Source organism: Microcebus murinus, chromosome 2 (genome assembly GCF_040939455.1).
Source record: "Microcebus murinus isolate Inina chromosome 2, M.murinus_Inina_mat1.0, whole genome shotgun sequence".
Classification (NCBI taxonomy): Eukaryota; Metazoa; Chordata; class Mammalia; order Primates; family Cheirogaleidae; genus Microcebus; species Microcebus murinus.
This window is the reverse complement of record NC_134105.1, coordinates 108,916,041-108,935,547: the sequence shown is the minus strand read 5'-3', so window position 1 is coordinate 108,935,547 and position 19,507 is coordinate 108,916,041. Positions and strand designations below refer to the sequence as shown.

The 19,507-nt window shown below is 42.8% G+C and overlaps 1 protein-coding gene across 1 annotated transcript in view; it reads left to right on the top strand.

The window, feature by feature from the left end:
- The first annotated feature begins 12,199 nt into the window (after positions 1 to 12,199).
- LOC105870430 (intelectin-1) overlaps positions 12,200 to 19,507 on the top strand; it is a 33,776-nt gene continuing 26,468 nt past the window's right edge. The window contains exon 1 of the mRNA XM_076010430.1: positions 12,200 to 12,232. Within this exon, the coding sequence (XP_075866545.1) occupies positions 12,200 to 12,232 (33 nt within the window). The remainder of the gene's footprint in view (positions 12,233 to 19,507) is intronic.

Genomic DNA, 19,507 nt, shown 5'->3' with positions numbered 1-19,507 from the left:
AACTCCTGAGCTCAAGCAATCCTCCTGCCTCATCCTCCCAGAGTGCTAGGATTACAGGCATGAGCCACCGTGCCCGACCTCATTGTTCCTGTCTTAACAGGATATAAGATCAAGGACAGGAGGCTGGGTGTGGGGGAGGCCAAGGCAAGAGGATAGCTGGAGGTCAGGAGTTCAAGATCAGCCTGAGCAAGAGTGAGACGCCATCTCTACTAAAACTAGGAAGAAATTTGCTGGACAACTAAATATATATAGAAAAAAATAGCAGGACACGGTAGCACATGCCCGTGGTCCCAGCTGGGAGGCTGAGGCAAAAGGATTGCTTGAGCCCAGGAGTTTGAGGTTGCTGTGAGCTAGGCTCATTCTAGCCTGGGCATCAGAGTGAGACTGTATATAAAAAAAAAAAAAATCAATTACAGGGGAGGAGACAGTGGAGGAACATGGAGTTAGTCTATTTCTGAATGAGGGGACAATAAAGTCCATCAGGTATGGAAATAGCTTAATAAAGAGGAAAAAAGAAAAGGTATAATTTACATTTTAAAAAATTTCAAATTCTCTAGCTCTTCCAGTTTATTACCCCTTCTCTGGTGCCAGTTGTAAAAATCTGATATGGAACTTTATTTCTTATTACTATGATCCATTAACTTATTTACTAGATACTATTACTATCCCTACTTCACAGATGGGAAAAAGAGTGTGTACAGAGATGCTAGGGAACTTGCTGAAATTCACACAACCAGTACTAAGCAAGTGGTACATGTGGGATTAAGACACTGGGGAGGGGAGGTTGGATGACCTATGTCCTGCTCACAGTGACCCTGAATGGAAAAGACTGAGCTGAAAACAGAAATTACCTTTTTCTCTGGAGGGGGGTATGTCAGTGTTAGGAGAGAGAACCTTAAAAGTAATGATGTCCACCTGGGGTTTCCTCCAAAATGTGACCAAGTCTCACTTGAGTCTGCCATCCCAACAAGATCCACTAGACAGTGTGAGACATTAAGTGTGAGGCTCTTGATGAAATGAAGGCCTGTGAGTGCCACCTTCTGGAATAAAGTATAAAACTCAGTGCAGTTTTGCTAGTGACTCAGATCAAAAACAGAAGACATGCATATCACATTCGTGAATGGCAAGGAGTTAAAAGGGACAGCACAACAACTTGCAGAATGAGGATTCAGAAAGATTTCAATAGGCAGCAATGATAGACTCCATCTTTCCAATCAAAATTCAATAGTAAGTTAGCCTGGGCAACAAAAAAGCGAGACCCCATCTGTATAAAAAGTTTAAAAGAGTGGAGCATGGTGGCATGTGCCTGTAAGTCACCTGTAGTTCCAGCTACTCAGGAGGCTGAGGCAGCAGGATCCCTTAGGCCCAGGTTGCAGTGAGGTATGGTCACACCACTGCACTCCAGCCTGGGCAACAGAGTGAGACCCTATCTCTTAAAAAAGCTTTTGCCTTTAGGTTGAAACATGCATAAAGGAGGAGAGATGCAGAGTATCTAGAACTAGGAAGGCACTCTGTTGATGGCACTATACTGTATCAAGGTCTGCTTAGGTGCCAAACTTTAAAAGGATTATAGACAACTATGTTCATTGGAATGATCTGGATGGCAAAGGAACCTAAAAATGCCATACTGAAATTTCTAAAAGAATCAGTGTGAATCCTGGAGAATAAAAGACTCAGGCAAGACAAAGTTACAGTCCAGATATTTGAAGGTTACTGTGTAGGTGGCCTCATGGGATAAAATTAGGACCAATGGATGGATACCTGAAGGGGACCAGTTATAAATCTGAATATAGTGCCCCTCCAAGATTTAAAGAGGGGGTGTTGTATGGTGGAAAAGATACCAGTTATGGAGTCAGGCAGATCTTGTTTGATTCCAGATTCTTCTGTGACCTCGGCAAAGTTTTATCTCTCAGCTGTAGTTTGCTCATCTAACAAATGGTGATAATACTTATTCTATGAAGTTTTGAAATATAAATGAAGCAACATCTGTAAATCACTTTGTAGTACCTCATATATGAACTGTCTGTAGCCTATTTCAAACTGGATATTCTGGGACATGGGTTGGCAAACATTATGTAAAGGGCCAGAGAATGAATTTTTTAGGCTCTGCAGGCCCACGCAGTCTCTGTTCAGCTATGCAACTTTGCCATTGGGAAAGAAAACATCCACAGACAATGAGTGAATGTGGCTGTGTGCCAATAAAACTTCCTGTATCGGCACTGAAATGTGAATTTCATATAATTTTCATGTGTCATGAAATAATTATCTTGATTTTTTTCAATCATTTAAAAATGTAAGGCCGGACGTGGTGGCTCACGCCTGTAATCCTAGCACTCTGGGAGGCTGAGGTGGGCGGATTGCTCGAGGTCAGGAGTTCAAAACCAGCCTGGGCAAGATCCTGTCTCTACTAAAAATAGAAAGAAATTAATTGACCAACTAAAAACATATATACACAAAATTAGCCGGGTATGGTGGCGCATGCCTGTAGTCCCAGCTACTTGGGAGGCTGAGGCAGTAGGATCGCTTGAGCCCAGAAGTTTGAGGTTGCTGTGAGCTAGGCTGATGCCACGGCACTCACTCTAGCCTGGGCAACAAAATCAGACTCTGTCTCAAAAAAATAAAAAATAAATAAAAATGTAAAAGCTGTATTTAGATCCTGGGCTGTATAAAAACAGGCAACGGGGTTCAACTTACTTAGTTTCAACTTACTTAGTTGAAAGTAAGTTAAAGGAAAAAAAAAGCTAACCCCATTTGTTTTTATTTTATTTTTTAAATTTTTAATTGTTTCCCCCCCACCTCCGCCACCCCATTTGTCTTTTAATGCAGACTTTAAAATTCCTTTAGTTCTGGTCTGTAACATCCCTTGGGAGAAAGAGACTCGGAAGATGGTGAGTGGGAGCAACCAGAAAAGAATGAAGAGCGAAGAAAAAGGAATGAATGGGAAAACAGTCTCTGTTTCTAGTTGATTTTAGGGTAAACTGGCTGGTCTGAGTGCAGTGGTGTTTACAACTAATTGACCACAACCAGTTAAACAGATTCCTTTGGTCCTTCTCCACTTCCACTGCTTCACTTGACTAGCCTAAAAAAAAAAAATAGAATAAGCAATGTGGAAGTAACAATACAATAGCTTTCAGTAATCTATTATTTATAGCTTCTTAACTGCTGTCACCAACTTCCTTGAGGGCAAGGAGCTTGTGTTCATTGTATGTGCCCAGCACTGGGCACATTGTGCCAATCAATAAATGGTGAATGGTTAAGTATCAAGTCCCGAATCTGAATGAGGTAAGTTGAGATAACTGAGGAGCTGCTATGTTGGCCGTCACCAGCATTGTCACCTGTTATTTGTATGCAAGCCAAATAAAAATAAGCAGGAGGGACAGGATCCCAGGTCCTGAATTTTTATCTTTATTTTTTTATTTTTTATTTTTTTTTGAGACAGAGTCTCACTTTGTTGCCCAGGCTAGAATGAGTGCCATGGCATCAGCCTAGTTCACAGCAACCTCAAACTCCTGGGCTCAAGCAATCCTGCTGCTTCAGCCTCCCAAGTAGCTGGGACTACAGGCATGCGCCACCATGCCCGGCTAATTTTTTCTATATATATATTAGTTGGTCAATTAATTTCTTTTTATTTATAGTAGAGACGGGGTCTCCCTCTTGCTCAGGCTGGTTTCGAACTCCTGACCTTGAGTAATCCACCCGCCTCGGCCTCCCAGAGTGCTAGGATTACAGGCCTGAGCCACTGCACCCGGCCTTGAATTTTTAAAAGTTGTCACCACTAACACTTTGTTCTTGGTGTGTGGACAGTGAAGTCTGTTGAGCTGGCTGTAAGGCCAAGAAGAGAACAAAGTGGTCTCATTTCCTTGTCTCTGGTATGCTGAGGGGTTGGGCTCCTGAGTTAAGCGTTCCTTCTACCTCTGAACCCAGCTCATGGCCAAAAAAGAGCACATTGAAAGTTTCACCAGAAAGGCACCAACCTAGCTGAAGAAAAAGGTGAAATGCAGAGAATGAGGTCTCTTCTTCGCCCTAGGAAGGCGCCCTAGCAAGGGCAGTGTAGCCAGAGGGATAAAACGAGGAAGAAGACACCTCTGAGGGCCTCAGGCCTTTCTCTTCCCTCCTTTTCCACCAGTGTTTTGACAACATTCCCAAGAGGATTGTGACCTCTAATTTTGTTCACAGCCGGGATACCTGAAGCCAATGTCCCTGTCTTTTTTCAGGGATGGGGAGTGGAAAGGTATCACATGGAGGACAGGTTGAACTCCTCAAAGATGTCCAGAATGAGAAGGGATGGGATTAATGTTGTATAAACCATCAGAAATGAAGGAGACATGGGAAAGATGGGCACTCTTTAGGGCTTGAATAAACAGATCTGGGTGAAAAATGATTATATTTTCCCTTGGGGAGCTACAAGTTTAGGAAACACAGAAGAGCTGACATAGCAAAAGGTGTTCTACAGGGGACAGCACTCTTGTTGGTGGGTGGGAGCTAGAAGTTATATTTGCAGAGTGCTTTACATAATAGTTAACACTGAGTACTCATTATGTGGTAGGCATTGTTCTAAAAACTTTACATGTGCTAACTCACTTACTCTTCTGGACATATAAGGTAAGTTCTTTTATCTCATTTTCAGATGAGGAATGGAAGCCCAAAGAGATCAAGTACCTGGCCCAAACATGTAGCATATGAGTGCTGGGAGCCAGAATGCCAACCCAGATAACAGGCCTGAGTTCTAAACACCACTCCTAAGCTGCCTCTGACGAGGTTACAGAAAGCTATTGGGAATCTTCCCTAAACCATGCCCAGCACCATCACTCTACATAAAAGCTCTGGAAGGCTTCTCGGTAAATTTGTGAATAAGAGACTACATGTTGGGAGGCATAGGCTGAATCTGAGGTCTGAGTCAGTAAAGCATTTCTTTTGGAAGCAGGGGAAATTTCCATTTTCACTGAAAAATCTTTTTATTCACCTTTAGGCCTTTTAGGCATGTGGAAGAGAGAAGGATAAAAGGAAAAAAGACTTAGGTGAACAATAGCAGAGCTGGGTGAGGCAGGCTAAGAGAAATTGCAGCCATCTGGTGGCGCCAGAGAGCAGAAGGCCCGGTTCATGGCACAGGGGCATCACTATGGAGCTAGGCTGGGATCAATGTGTGGAGAAGCCAGGGAATCTCCTAGATTCCTACACTGAAAATTATCTCTCTAGCAGGTGGACTCTGTCACTCACACTACTCTTGCTGTCACCAGTCAGTTTGCCCAAACTGTACAGAAAGGAGGGCAGTAGGCCACCCCCTGGGAGAATGACAGCAAGGGACTTATTAAGCTGACTGAAGGGCCAGTGAGGGTGGGGGAGGTGGTCAACTCGTTGTCAGGTCAATGTCAGGCTGTTACTAGTCCACTGGTGCGAAAATGTAACAGACCAAATCTAAGAAGCGTGAAATTTATATATTTGGAATTCAGAAATTGCAAGTTCTATCACATCAGTTATTCAATAAATGTAAATTCTCTAAAAAAATTTTTTTTAAAGGGAAAAGGAAAGAAAGGGAGAACAGGATAAGGGAAAAGAATTGGGCTAGTGATGGAGGCAGGTGCTGAGAACCTCTAGGTCTTAACCTCAGAATAGAGTCAAGTTCCAGGTGGGCTGTAGGCTGCCATCCAAAACTTTAAAGTTCAATTGGTAGAAGGACTCTAAACTGGTGAAACTGTGACGACGTCAAGTTGATAAAAAGGTGAAGCCCAATGTCTGGCATAACAAAGGCCAATTCCCTTACCTTTCCCTGCCCAGAACTTAATGACCGGCACTTCTCTCTGTCTTATGTTCAATGCTGGTCCCCAAAAATACCTATCGGTTAGTTATCAAAGTAACTATCGGTGAGGCAAAACTGAATTTACTACTTACTGTAGTAAGGGAGGGAAATATACTTACTTTTAGCTAGTAATGTCTTGGAGTAGGGAAGGGCAAAGGCAGGGTATTTATAGGTTTTTTGGAATCAGTTTAAGGTAGATCTTTTAATGTGGGAGAAGGCAGAGGGTGTTGGTTGGGATTGGGAATAATTTGTGGCATAATAATTTAGGATTGGTGGAAAACAGTGAGGGTTTCCACACTACTCTTGTTTGATGAGCCATTTTACTCTAATGATGCTTACTTAGTTGGGATCTCTAGTTATGTGCAACTTCATCTTCTTGAGGAAGAGTTTCCTGGAATGGTGAGGTCTTAATGAAGACCTTCACATAGTAAAGTTATGTTAATGTAGACAGTAAATTGTGTGGGTGTGAATTGTTTTAGCACTCATCTCACTCAAAGTTTGGACTGTGGCATGTACTGCAACCCAAAGGAAAGGGGTTAGGATGTATGCATTTTCTTTTAAGGCAGAAGGAGCAAGTAATTTAGTAGGTATGTAAAAAGTTAAATACATGTAATCCTAGCACTCTGGGGGGCCGAGGCGGGAGGATCACTCAAGGTCAGGAGTTCAAGACCAGCCTAAGCAAGAGTGAGACCCCCCATCTCTACTAAAAATAGAAAGAAATTAATTGGCTAAATAAAAACATATAGAAAAAATTAGCCGGGCATGGTGGTGTGTGCCTGTAGTCCCAGCTACTTGGGAGACTGAATCAGGAGGATCGCTTGAGCCCAGGAGTTTGAGGTTGCTGTGAGCTAAGTTGACGTCATGGCTCTCTAGTCCCGGCAACAGAGTGAGACTCTGTCTCAAAAAACAAACAAACAAAAAAAAACGAGTGAGTACAAATAGCTGTGAAGTCAAGTACTTTTTCTGCAGGTAGATATGCTACCACCAGGTGGCGCTAGACCCTTCTGGCATGGCATGGACTTCACCTTTTTACCCACTTCTTCCAGTGAAGGTAAGTTACATGCACGATTTGCTGGAGATAAGGTTATGTGTAAGGGTTAAAAATATTAATAGTTAACGTCACCTATCTGATTGGCAACAATTCAAAAGCTTGACAACACACTCTTTTGGCAAGGCTATGGGGAAACAAGCACTCTCATGTATTGTTGGTGGGAATACAAAAAGGGGTGTAACTTTGATGGAGGGAAATTGACAACATCTTAACAAATACATATGTATTTAACACTTGGCCTGGCAACCCCATGTCTAGGAATTTACCCTGAAGACATACCTCTAACAATAGGAAAATATGTACAAAGTTATTTGATTACAACATTGTTTATACTTGCCAACACATTAGAAACTACTTCAAAATGCTCAAACATAGGAAATGGGTTCAATTATGGTATATTCACACAATGAAATACAATGCAACTGTAAAAATAATGAGGACAATCTCTACATACTAATTTGAAGTATATTTTAGGATATATTGTTAAATGAAAAAAAGCAAGGTTATCTTTTTGGTAAGAAAGAAGGGGACGTAAGGAAACATACTATATTTACTTTTGCAGAAACAACATAGGAAGGAAAATAAAAAAAACTAATGAAATTGGTTATTTACAAGAGGTAAATAGGTAGGATGATGATGAGAGAGATACATAATGGGGTATCACTCCTCTGAGCATATCATTTTATCTAGTTTTGGCTTTTGGAACCCTGTTAATGTTTTGCTCGTTAAAAAGATCAACAAGAAAAACTGTGCCAAACATGGGAGTGCTTCTCAAAGAGACTCCTGTAACAGTACAAAGAAGTTAGTAATTGATCATGTTTGAGCTATGATACTCATTGAAATAGTTCTAGAAAGACAAATGGGACGTAGTATGGCAAAGGCTCTCAAGTCAAAGCACTGCACATTTATGGGAACCATTTTTATTTTAATTGTTGTCGTTCCTTTTTTTGTCCTTTTTCCCCCCACACCAACAAAGCAAAGGCAAATAGGGACCTTTAAATGTGCCAGCTGAAGAATCAAACCTAAGAAGTTACTAGATGATTGAGTAAACAAAAAGCCTTTGGAAGCAGAAAACTAGAAAGTATTAAATAAGAAGGCTTGGCACAGGCTGGAAGCCTGAAAAATGGATGGGAAATAGTAAGATGGGGCTGAAAGGTCATTGAAGTAAGCTTAAAGGCATATCACAGAAATGTTAGGCTGGGCCCGGTGGCTCACGCCTGTAATCCTAGCACTTGGGAGGCCGAGGCGGGCAGATTGCTCAAGGTCAGGAGTTTGAAACCAGCCTGAGCAAGAGCGAGACCCCCGTCTCTACTATTAATAGAAAGAAATTAATTGACCAACCAAAAATATATAGAAAAAATTAGCCGGGCATGGTGGCACATGCCTGTAGTCCCAGCTGCTTGGGAGGCTGAAGCAGAAGGATTGCTTGAGCCCAGGAGTTTGAGGTTGCTGTGAGCTAGGCTGACCCCGCAGCTCTCTAGCCTGGGCAACAAAGTTAGACTCTGTGTCAAAAAACAAAACAAAACAACACAAAAACAAAGGACTACTAGGATTTGTCTAGACTAGAGAAACCTTCTGGCATTTTCTGATTCTCTAAGGGTCTGTATCCTTCTTTGTTCTTTACTATTTTGCAACTCTATAAACAAAAAAGTTGGGCTAGGCACGGTGCCTAGAGCCTGTAATCCTAGCACTCTGGGAGGCTGGACGATTGCTTCAGACCAGTCCTTTGAGAGCAGCCTTGATAGGGAAAAGCCCCCACCCAGGAGCCCTGAGGCCAAAATCCACTGCTGATTGGATACACGTGAAGTTTACGGCTGATCCTACTAATCCCACCGTTAATTGGATAATTTGCATGCTCATCGTTGATGGTTGTATGTGACCCAAGAAATGTATAAGACTAGAGAGAAATAAGGAAGCGGTGCTCAGAATTTGGTGGTATGCCCGTCTGAGCCCACCAGAGAAATAAAAGCTGATTCTCCTACCCTCTGTGTGCCACTTGGTTCTCTCCCTGGTCAATTGCTGTAACACTTGCTGGAACAGCAAGAGCAAGAGCAAGACCCTGTCTCTACAAAAAATATAAAAGTTACCTGGACGTGGTGGGACACACCTGTAGTCCAGGCTACATAGGAGGCTGAGGCAAGATGATCACTTGAGCCCAGGAGTTAGAGGTTTCAGTGTGCTTTGATGATGCCACTGCACTCTAGCTGGGGTAACAGAGTGAGACCCTGTTACTGAAAGTTCGGCACTTATCCCCAAGGCCACATAAGAATGAGGACAAGCCTGATTTGCTTATTCTACAGTGTATACAAGTATCAAAATATCACTTGTACCCTATAAATATGTATAATTAGTATTTGTCAATAAAAACAAAACTTAAGAAAGGGTAAAATCATGACTCCCATAGAAATATAAAATGAACATTTCATGAATATTAATGAGTATTAATAAAATGAATATTAACAAGATGATTGCTAACATACGATCACATTAATATTCATTTTATTAATACTCATTAATATTTGTGTTAACAGCTATCTCATTAATTAACTCCATAGAGTGTTTTTTTTTTTTTTTTTAAGACAGAGTCTCACTTTGTTGCCCAGGCTAGAGTGAGTGCCGTGGCATCAGCCTAGCTCACAGCAACCTCAAACTCCTGGACTCAAGCCATCCTGCTGCCTCAGCCTCCCGAGTAGCTGGGACTACAGGCATGTGCCACCATGCCTGGCTAATTTTTTCTATATATATTAGTTGGCCAATTAATTTCTTTCTATTTATAGTAGAGACAGGTCTCGCTCTTGCTCAGGTTGGGATTGAACTCCTGAGCTCAAATATTCCGCCCGCCTTGGCCTCCCAGAGTGATAGAATTACAGGTGTGAGCCACCGCGCCCAGCCCATAGAGTGTTAATAATTATCTCAATAGATCAAAAATTTCTTTGTGGTAATATTTGTGGCCAAGGTCCTCTGAAGTTTTGCTGAAAAATCATCTTGCAAAAAGCAGATTAATTAGAGAAAAAGCATACCAATTTATTTAATGTGTATGCACAGGAGTCTTCAGAATGAAGATACAAAGATGCAGGAGAAATTGTCCATTTTTATGCTTAGGTTCAACAAAGTATGGACAGACATGTAGAAATATGATTGGACAAAAAGGATATGACCTAATGCTAATAGACTGAGTGGGGAAACCCAGCAAGGCCTGTCTGTCTAGGTTCTTCTTGGCCTCTCTGAGCTTGCATTTCTTCCTTCTGGGTGTGGGGCAGGGCCCTCTCCGGAATAAGGAGTCTTATGACCTACAGACAAACAAGGTAAGTCAGGTAACTTCTTTATGGCCAGTGTTTACACAGAATAATTTTAGGTTTTATGTCTTGCTTTTGGGAACATGGGTTCTGGCATTTATGACTAGTTTTGGGGTAGAGGGATTCCAGTTTCTATGGCTAACCTCGGGAGAATGGGACTGAGAGAAGGGCAGAAGTTCAGAGGAAAACTTTTGTTTCAGAGGTTGCTTCTGAGGCCTTCATTTTGGGGTATTGTTTTCTGAGCCCCTACATACCTTGGTATGAAACTTTCCCAAGAAGTTTCATAGCCCAGAAATTGGGTTGGCGAATTGTCTTATTAGCTATTGAGCCAGTCTTTTGGTTCTGAGACAGGCCAGTATACTTAAACAGTGAATAGTGTGTTTCATTTCAAGCAGTAGTGCTGTAGATGGGCTTCCACCAATGTAAGGCTTCTTCTATATGATTTGAACAATCAGATATTTCATAAGGGGCGTTTTTATGGAAACAAAAGAAAAACAGAATTGTTAGGCTCCACTGAGTTATAACTCCGGAAGGAATGGTCTCTTCCTCTAGGACAAGGCAGAAAACTCAATTTGGCCAGGTGATGTTCCATGATCAGAAGTGGACAAATTATGTATGCTTTTTATAAAAAGAAAGGATGTTAGAAAGAGCATTGCCCAGAAGTTACAAAGGCCTCCAGAGAGTAAGAAGCCCCTAGGAGAGAAAAAGGTTTTTAAGTCCAGGACTCAGATGGCAAAGGACGGGGTCAGGGCCCCCTGCCTCCAAATATCCCCACAGGAGCCCTGGGAGAAAAATTCAATGCCCTGGGCATTTGATTGGTGCCAAGCCCCATGGACAGAAGCAGTCTGGGGCTCCTTCCTCCTGCTGCAGCCCTGACCCTGGCACCAGCCTCACCCAGCACTCAGCGTGCCAGGCAGAGAGTGGTGGGGAAGGGGCCGAACAGCAGTGAGGCAGCTATAGGCAGCTGTGGAACTTGAATGATATTCAGTAACGTTTAAATGACAGGATCCTGGGACTGGAGTGGCTTTACAGTGCTTTTAGACTGTGTTAGGAGTTTTAAAAAAAGGCTCGCCTGCTCTGTTTGAAAGCTTAGCAGGGGATTTGTGAACCTGCAATCAGACAGGTTTGTAAACTTACATTAACTTATTTGGGGTTCCTAGGAATGGTGTCTGGATCCCAGACTATGAAACCCTTTGTATGAGGCCCTGGAGGGAATAGTTTATGACTGCCCCACTCTGGGTTTGCCTGACTTGTAAATACTATGAAAAACAGGAATGAGCCTTACAGTCCTAGGACAGATGCTGAGAGACATCCCATGGCCAATGACTTGTTAAAGCCACTGAACAATACTGGGAGGAGATGACTTCCTTGATAAATTGCTTTTAAAGACTGTGTCTATGCTCAATCCTGCTGCCCTTTTGCCTTCACAACATGACTGTTTAGAGGTTCTGGAGCCTGTATTCTAGCAGGATGGATCTGTCAGATTAGCCAATGCCAGAACAAGATGGGATTTTTCTCACTGGTGGAACAGATTTATGAACAGTGAGAGACTGAATGTGTGGTGATCACAGCAGTGACACTGCCACCTGGGACTTCAGCCCAGGAAGCTGAGTTGCAGTTATCAAGAAGAAAAATGCTGGGAATGGAGAGAGCATCTAAAGCTCCAAGACGAGCTCCTACCAGGAGCTGCAGCCTGGGAGAGGGCCTTTGCCAAGTTCCTATACATATATGCCACCATGGAGCAGGAACAAGCCTCAGAGGATGATGGGGTGATGGACATCAGCAGTCAAGGGGAAAAGGCCAAGCAGATGGAAAATGGCAGGCTGATGATGGACCCCATGGCACCACAGCAGCATGGCTGAGCTATAGAAATCTGAGGCCAAGAAGGAAGGGACCTGGAAACCACCAGAAGCAGAGGAGGCTTAGACAGCCCCATTGTCAACAGGACCCAGAAACTCAGGGAGCCCTGGGCATTTCATGGGGTGACTGTGTCATGGCTGTGTTGCTTCCTGCAGTTTGCACCTGGATCTATTGGACAGTGTCCTGTGGTCGCCTATGAGCTTTGAGTGGAGCCTCAGTGGGAACCTGGTGAGTCTTCTCTACATGGACTCAGTGGTCCCACAGGTCTTCAAGATGTCCATAGGCTCCCCTCCTTGGACACGCTTCTGAATTGGAGAGAGTCCAACAAGTAAGAAAAGTCCTACATCTAGAATAAAAATTACTTACATTGTAAAATCAATGCAGAAAAGTAGAATAGGGTATTGCTGTTTTACCCCCTCTGAATAATGATAGCCCTCAGAAGCAGCCTTAAGTTAAGCTCCTAAGAAATAGTTTATGAGAGACCCTTCTAAGGTAAGTATGGTAATAGAACCATGAGTGGAAAACAGGGTAAAACAATACACCAAATGGGTGGGTCAGGTACTAACCACTATGTATGAGTTTGCCTCTTTCAGGTCTCTACTCCAGTTGGAAACGAAGAAGTGAAAGAGACTTAACAGCTCTAACAGCTCATACCCTGTTGAAATTGTCAGAAATGAAACCTTGGGTCCATCAAACCAGAGTAAAGAGGTGTCCCATGGAGGAAGAAAACCAAGCTCCTAGTGGAGGGGCCAGCTTTTAGGTGATCTAAGTAACTGTTTAAGGAAGGGGGAAAATGAAAATGTTAATTTTTTTTTTTTTTTTTTTTTTTGCTAACCTTTCATTATTTGTTCTGTCTATAGGATGGAGAGACAACTCCTTAGTGAGGGTTTTCCCGGGCTATTGCCTCTTCTGTTGATTTGTATTTGTCATCCTAAACCTTGTTCAGTGCTATGTATGGTTTCTGAATTTACAGAAGCCAGTACCTCAGATCACCGATGGAGTGCAACCAATAGCTCCAACCTCAGAGGTCCTGTGATGTCTCTTTCTAGTCCAGCGCTGTATCAGACATTGTGTACAAGGTGGTACACAATGTTGCTTTGTCAGTCCTCACTGTTACAGTTGTTGCTTATGCCTTTTGTTTTGCCTGGTAATCTGTTGTTATAAATATACTGCCAAAGCTTTGTAGTGACATACCTAAGTGTAAACCTTCCATCTGAGACCTCACCCCAAATCAGCAGGAAGTAGCTCGATGACTATGTCACCACCCCTCCCATAGATGTGGAAGGGGAGTATTGACAGTAGGGAATATTTTACAGAGGGAATGACCTGAGAAAAAGGCAAAAATATTTTCCATCTCTTTAAAACATCCTCCTCTTCTTTTTGAGAACTAAAACCTGCATCCCTGCCTCAGGCCAGTGGTTGGTAAGGGCAGGGTAACTCCTGTTATTTGTGCTAAAGGAGATGGCTCAGCCTCGACCTGCTAAAGTGAGGTCCTGGGTGGAGGTCACAAGATTGTCTTCAGCGGAGATGGGATGATCAGAATCACCAACTGTAGTTGGACAGTAATTGTCTGAAGCTGAGAACCCATCCTTTAAAAGCTCTGCATTTCTGCTTATTATTATATTAAGACAATGGCGGCCGGGCGTGGTGGCTCATGCCTATAATCCTAGCACTCTGGGAGGCCGAGGAGGGTGGATTGCTCAAGGTCAGGAGTTCGAGACCAGCCTGAGCAAGAGAGAGACCTGTCTCTACTATAAATAGAAAGAAATCAATTGGCTAACTAAATATATATATATATATATATATATATATATATATATATATATACACACACAAAAATTATCATAGCATGGTGGCACATGCCTATAGTCCCAGCTACTTGGGAAGCTGAGGCAGGAGGATTGCTTGAGCCCAGGAGTTTGAGGTTGCTGTGAGCTAAGCTGATGCCATGGCACTCTAGCCCAGGGAACAGAAGTGAGACTCTGTCTCAAAAAAAAAAAAAAAAAAAAAAAGACAATGGCATTTCAGACAGGAGTCTCCGTTCTCCTCCTTTGCTGGTAAAGTAATAAAATTTCTCTTTCCTTCCCCTTTCCTTCTTATTCTTCTGACATGGCCTTGAGGACAAGTGGCTGAGCCATGCAAGGAGAATGAGCAGCTAACAACTAAAACTCCAACTCCCTGATGGCTTACAAACTAGGGATTTTAAAGGCAGGGGTGCATTTCAGGCAGGCCTGGCCCCAAAAGGTGGGATATATCAAAGTGGGGGACATAAATGGATTTAGAGACTCTTGGATTAGCAGAAAGGAATGTTACAATGGGTGTGACAGGCTCCTCCAGGGGAAATTTAGAACAAAGAATGGTGATCAGAGTTCCATTCCTCAGTGCCCCCTTAACTGCATTTTCCATCTGGTGGAGGTTTCTGAAAAACAACTCAAGAACGTGTGTTAATGAAATCACCTATTTTAAAGTAATGTAAGGCTATAAAGCAAGAACCATGGTAGAAGTCTGATTTCTACAGAAGTACAGACGTAGCTAAAAGTTAATGAGCAATTGTTTCATAGCTTGCCTTCCTATAATTGCTTATTGCTTAAGAGTCGTGTATCCTTGACTGGTGTAAGACTTGTGACTGCCCCAGTGGCTTCTATAGGTAACATTGCTATTGTAAAACTCAAGATTGGTCTTGAGATATCTTCTAGCCTCTGCTTTTGGGGGGAACTGATTGATGTTGACCAGATCAGTGACTCAACAGGTTCTGTAATTCTCTACCTGAGAACTCTCTTAGCTTAAGAAGATGATTTCTGACTAAAGCATCTTGTGACTCTGGCTTGCTTGGATGGCCATTATTCTCACCAGGCTGAACATTCACTTTTCAAGGCTAGCCAGGTGCCTCAAACTTCCCATGAAGGAATTAAAGATTTTCTTTTATTTCCATCTTTGGGGGGCCCTGCTCAGTCTCAGCTGTCACACTTCATTTCCCCTCTTCCCACAGATCTAGGCAACCACTCATCTTTCTCTCGCTATGGATTTGTTTATTCTTGACATTTCATATAAATGGTTTATCCATTTTGTAGCATGTGTCAGTGCTTAATTGCAAAATAACCACCTGTTTTATTAGAGATGGGCTTCCTGCTCTCTCCTGTCTGTCTACCTTTAAGTCCACCATAACTAATCAGAGAAATATTGAGTCACTATACCTCTTTTGTTTTACCTTTGTTAATTGACAACTACCTCTTAGAAATTAGAAGCTTGCCCCTAATAGACTTTGTATCTGTTTGTTCACCTAGATACATTAGAAGCTCCTTGAGAGGACTTTTGACCCTAACCCACTACCTGTATCCCCTAGCAACTGCATTCCCTGATATGCAGATATGTTACCCTGACAACTGGTAATTGATGTCTGTGATTATAAAAACCTGTATGAATCTAACCATATTGCTGGCGGTTATGGAGATCCGCCAGTCCCCTAGGAACTTCCCATTGTGATATATCTGATCGATCAATCGATCCATCTGTCTGCCTATCTATCATCTATCTATCTATCTATCTATCTATCTATCTATCTATCTATCTATCTATCTATCTATCACTATAAACTATACCTTAATCTCTGTGTATTCTTTTATTTCTCTCTGTTGCCTATCAATTTCCTTATCCTTTGTGGCAATCCCTATCTTAGCGACTTGGGTCCATGGGGAGAAGCAGCTGATTTCCTCATGAGCCTGCCTCAACTACTCTCGCCCCGCAACTGAGCTGCTCTGTGGAAGACCCTGGAGAGTCACTCAGACCTGCTACAGAGTGTGCAAAAGCAAGCAATGAACCTCTGTTGTGTGAAGCCACTGGAAGTTTGTCAGGGTAGCATAACCAAGCCTACCTTGATGAAACCATATAGCTTATGTCCTCACCTTGCACCTAAACCTGACACTAATGCTGTCTTTGCAGCTCTGACTTCTGGCTCCCTGGCTCATCTGTTGAACTTGCTGCTTTATGTTGTTGCTTCTGACTTCTCTGGGTAAACTTTTGTCTAACATAGCTTGGCCCTGGGACCTTAAGGCCCTTCCCTGGTAGCTGGCGTGTCTGCCAGGTTGGCATTGGATTCCCCCAGGACCTGTCATGGAGAACAGAGGGAAGTTGCAGTCAGGTGATTGAAGGTTCTTGTGACTGAGTAGGCAAAGGGGAGCTACCAAGGTTTTTTTTCTTCTTTTTAATTTTAGCATATTGTGCGGGTACAAATGCTTAGGTTAGGTATATTGCCTTTGCCCTACTGGAGTCAGAGCTTCAAGCATGTCCATCCCCCAGATGGTGGGCACCACACCCATTAGCTGTGTATATACCCATCCCCTCCTCCCCCTGCCATCTGGCTGATGCCCGGTGAACGTTATTACTATATGTGCACTTAGGTGTTGATCAGTTAAAACCAATTTGATGGTGAGTACATGTGGTGCTTCTACCAAAGGTTTTTTTTTTTTTTTTTTTTTGAGACAGAGTCTCACTCTGTTGCCCTGGCTAGAGTGCCGTGGCATCAGCCTAACTGACGGCAACCTCAAACTCCTGGGCTCAAGCGATCCTCCTGCCTCAGCCTCCTGAGTAGCTGGGACTACAGGCATGTGCCACCAAGCTCGGCTAATTTTTTTCTACATATTTTTAGTTGGCCAATTAACTTCTTTCTATTTTTACTAGAGACAGGGTCTCACTCTTGCTCAGGCTGTTCTCGAACTCCTGAGCTCAAATGATATGCCCGCCTCGGCCTCCCATAGTGCTAGAATTACAGGCGTGAGCCACCGTGCCCGGCCTACCAAAGGTTTTTAATCCAACAAATGATGTGGGGAAAAAAAAGTATCTGAAGAAGAATTTCCTGATGAGAGCAGGTTACACGGCATAAGGGAGAGGTTGAAGACTGATTGGTTAGGAAAATGGTAGTGTAATTGTTCATGCCAAAGTTGATAATAATTAGATTTGTATAATGCTTTATAGTTGAACTTTTACTGACACCATTCCTTATTTATCCTTATAATCCTATAAGATAAGCGTTGTTCTCTCTTTGCAGCTTGAAAATCAAGGTTTACAGAGGCTGGTGATTTGTAGTTACTAAGTCAGAAAGCAAACACTTAGATTTCATTCATCACTTCATTCATATAATCTTATTTGATTTCACTTATAACATTTTTTTTGAATCCTGCTAGACTAGTGCTTCCAAATCTTTGCATTGTGGGACACGCATAAAAGGATAATCTTTGCCTGGCATTTCCTGGGGACAAGCTCCTTGGTGTAGCCAATAGAGAAAACTCTTGGGTGGTTGGCGTTATGCCTAAAGTCTTTCCCCAAGATAATAAGAACTGAATTTAGGAAGTATACAGAGGGAGTCATACAAATACTGTTTTTTTTTTTTTTTTTTTTTTTTTTTTGAGACAGAGTCTCACTTTGTCGTCCAGGCTAGAGTGAGTGCCATGGCGTCAGCCTAGCTCACAGCAACTTCAAACTCCTGGGCTCAGGCGATCCTCCTGTCTCAGCCTCCCAAGTAGCTGCGACTACAGGCATGTGCCACCATGCCCGGCTAATTTTTTGTATATATATTTTTAGTTGTCCAATTTCTTTCTATTTTTAGTAGAGACGGGGTCTTGCTCAGGCTGGTTTTGAACTCCTGAACTTGAGCAATCCACCCACCTCGGCCTCCCAGAGTGCTAGGATTACAGGCGTGAGCCACCGCACCCGGCCACAAATACTGTTTAAATATAATTTTAGCTGGAGTAAAAATTTAAATGGTTGTGAAAACATGATTGTGGGTTTTGCATCACTATAAAAAATGTACCATTATCAGCATCTCCTGGGACTCCTGTAACCCATCTATGCCATACCAGGGTCCTGTGATATGTGATTTCAAAAGCTCTGGGCTAGGCACTGTACTGTGAGCTGAGAATACAGAGATGAAGGAGACAGAATCCTTGCCCACCAGAACTAAGTCTAATAGCCAAAGACCAACAAAACAGTGGCATTTAATAAATCTGGTGATAGAAGTGTATTTAGGGTGCACCTACCTCGGTCTGTGGGGGTGGAGCTGCATTAACCATTCCTTTTTATTTTTATTTTTTTTGAGACAGAGTCTCACTCTGTTGCCTGGGCTAGAGTGCTGTGGCGTCAGCCTAGCTCACAGCAATCTCAAACTCCTGGGCTCAAGTGATCCTCCTGCCTCCTGAGTAGCTGGGACTATAGGCATGTGTCACCATGCCTGGCTAATTTTTTCTATATATTTTTAGCTGTTCAAGTAATTTCTTTCTATTTTTAGTAGAGATAGGGTCTCGCTCTTGCTCAGGCTGGTCTCTAACTCCTGTGCTCAAATCATCCACCCGCCTCGGCCTCCCAGAATGCTAGTATTACAGGCATGAGCCACCGTGCGGAGCCTAACCATTCCTTTTTTATTGTGGTAGTTTGACATCTTGGGGCCTTGCTGAACCTGCATGATTTAATTTGTTTATATTGCTTGTGCTTTCTTGAAACCATTTTAATTTATTTTGAGGAATAATTTTTTAAAAGTTTGGAACAAAGTTTTTTTTGTTTTTTTTTTTTGCAAGGAGGCAAAGTGCCAAAGTTTATTAAAGCATAGCTTGTTCTGGAGAAGGAATGGGTCAGCCACTTTGAGTGGAGGAAACTGGAACACAGCTTTGAAACACTTTTTGAAGTCCTGTTTAAAACATTTTTATTACCAGTGAGATACTGAAGTATTTTACTCCAACCTCAGTCTTGGGGAAGGGCTGGCATTAATTAGCAGACACAAGGATCCATAAGTGATTCCTGGAAACAGGAACTTTTCTGAACTACAAAAGAGATCCTAGGCCAGCTTCTCACCTGTGCCATCTCCCTCATGCTTCCTCCTCCTGAATTTACAGACCACTGGACACAACAAGGGTCGTTCAGGGGGAGTTTGGGTTGGCTGTGGATATCCCCTTTAATGCCCCGTTATCTGGGGAGCAGGCACCAGGGAGCAGATGGTATCCTCCACAACTCCAAAGGAGTTAATGTTATCTAGTTTAGCAGTGTTTTACAGTTTGTAAAGTGTTACACATAAACCGTCACATGTGATCCTCTTGATAAGCCTGGGAGATGTGTTAACATCCTCAATTTACAAATGAGGAAATGGTGCTTCCCCAAGGGAAGGGTTTGCTTTCCTAACCATCCTGCTATACTGTTGCTTCTGGCCCTTAGTCCTGGGTCTTTACCCTTGCTTGTGAGTGTGCCCAGAGGACCCTCATGGATTTGGGTCTTCCTTTGCTTGTTAGCCCAGAAATGGGTGCTTCTACTCTGTCATTCTAGCCCCCTCGTGCTGGATTAAGGCCCTTTGCCAGGTAGCTGCAAGCTCTGCTGTGCTCTGTGGATCGGATACATTTTGAGGATGTTTGGCTGAGAAAAGTCTCTTCTGACATGGAGTTGAAATAGGAACACTCCTACACTGCTGGTGGGACTGCAAACTAGTGCAACCTCTAAGGAATATGGAGCTACCTCAAAGAGCTA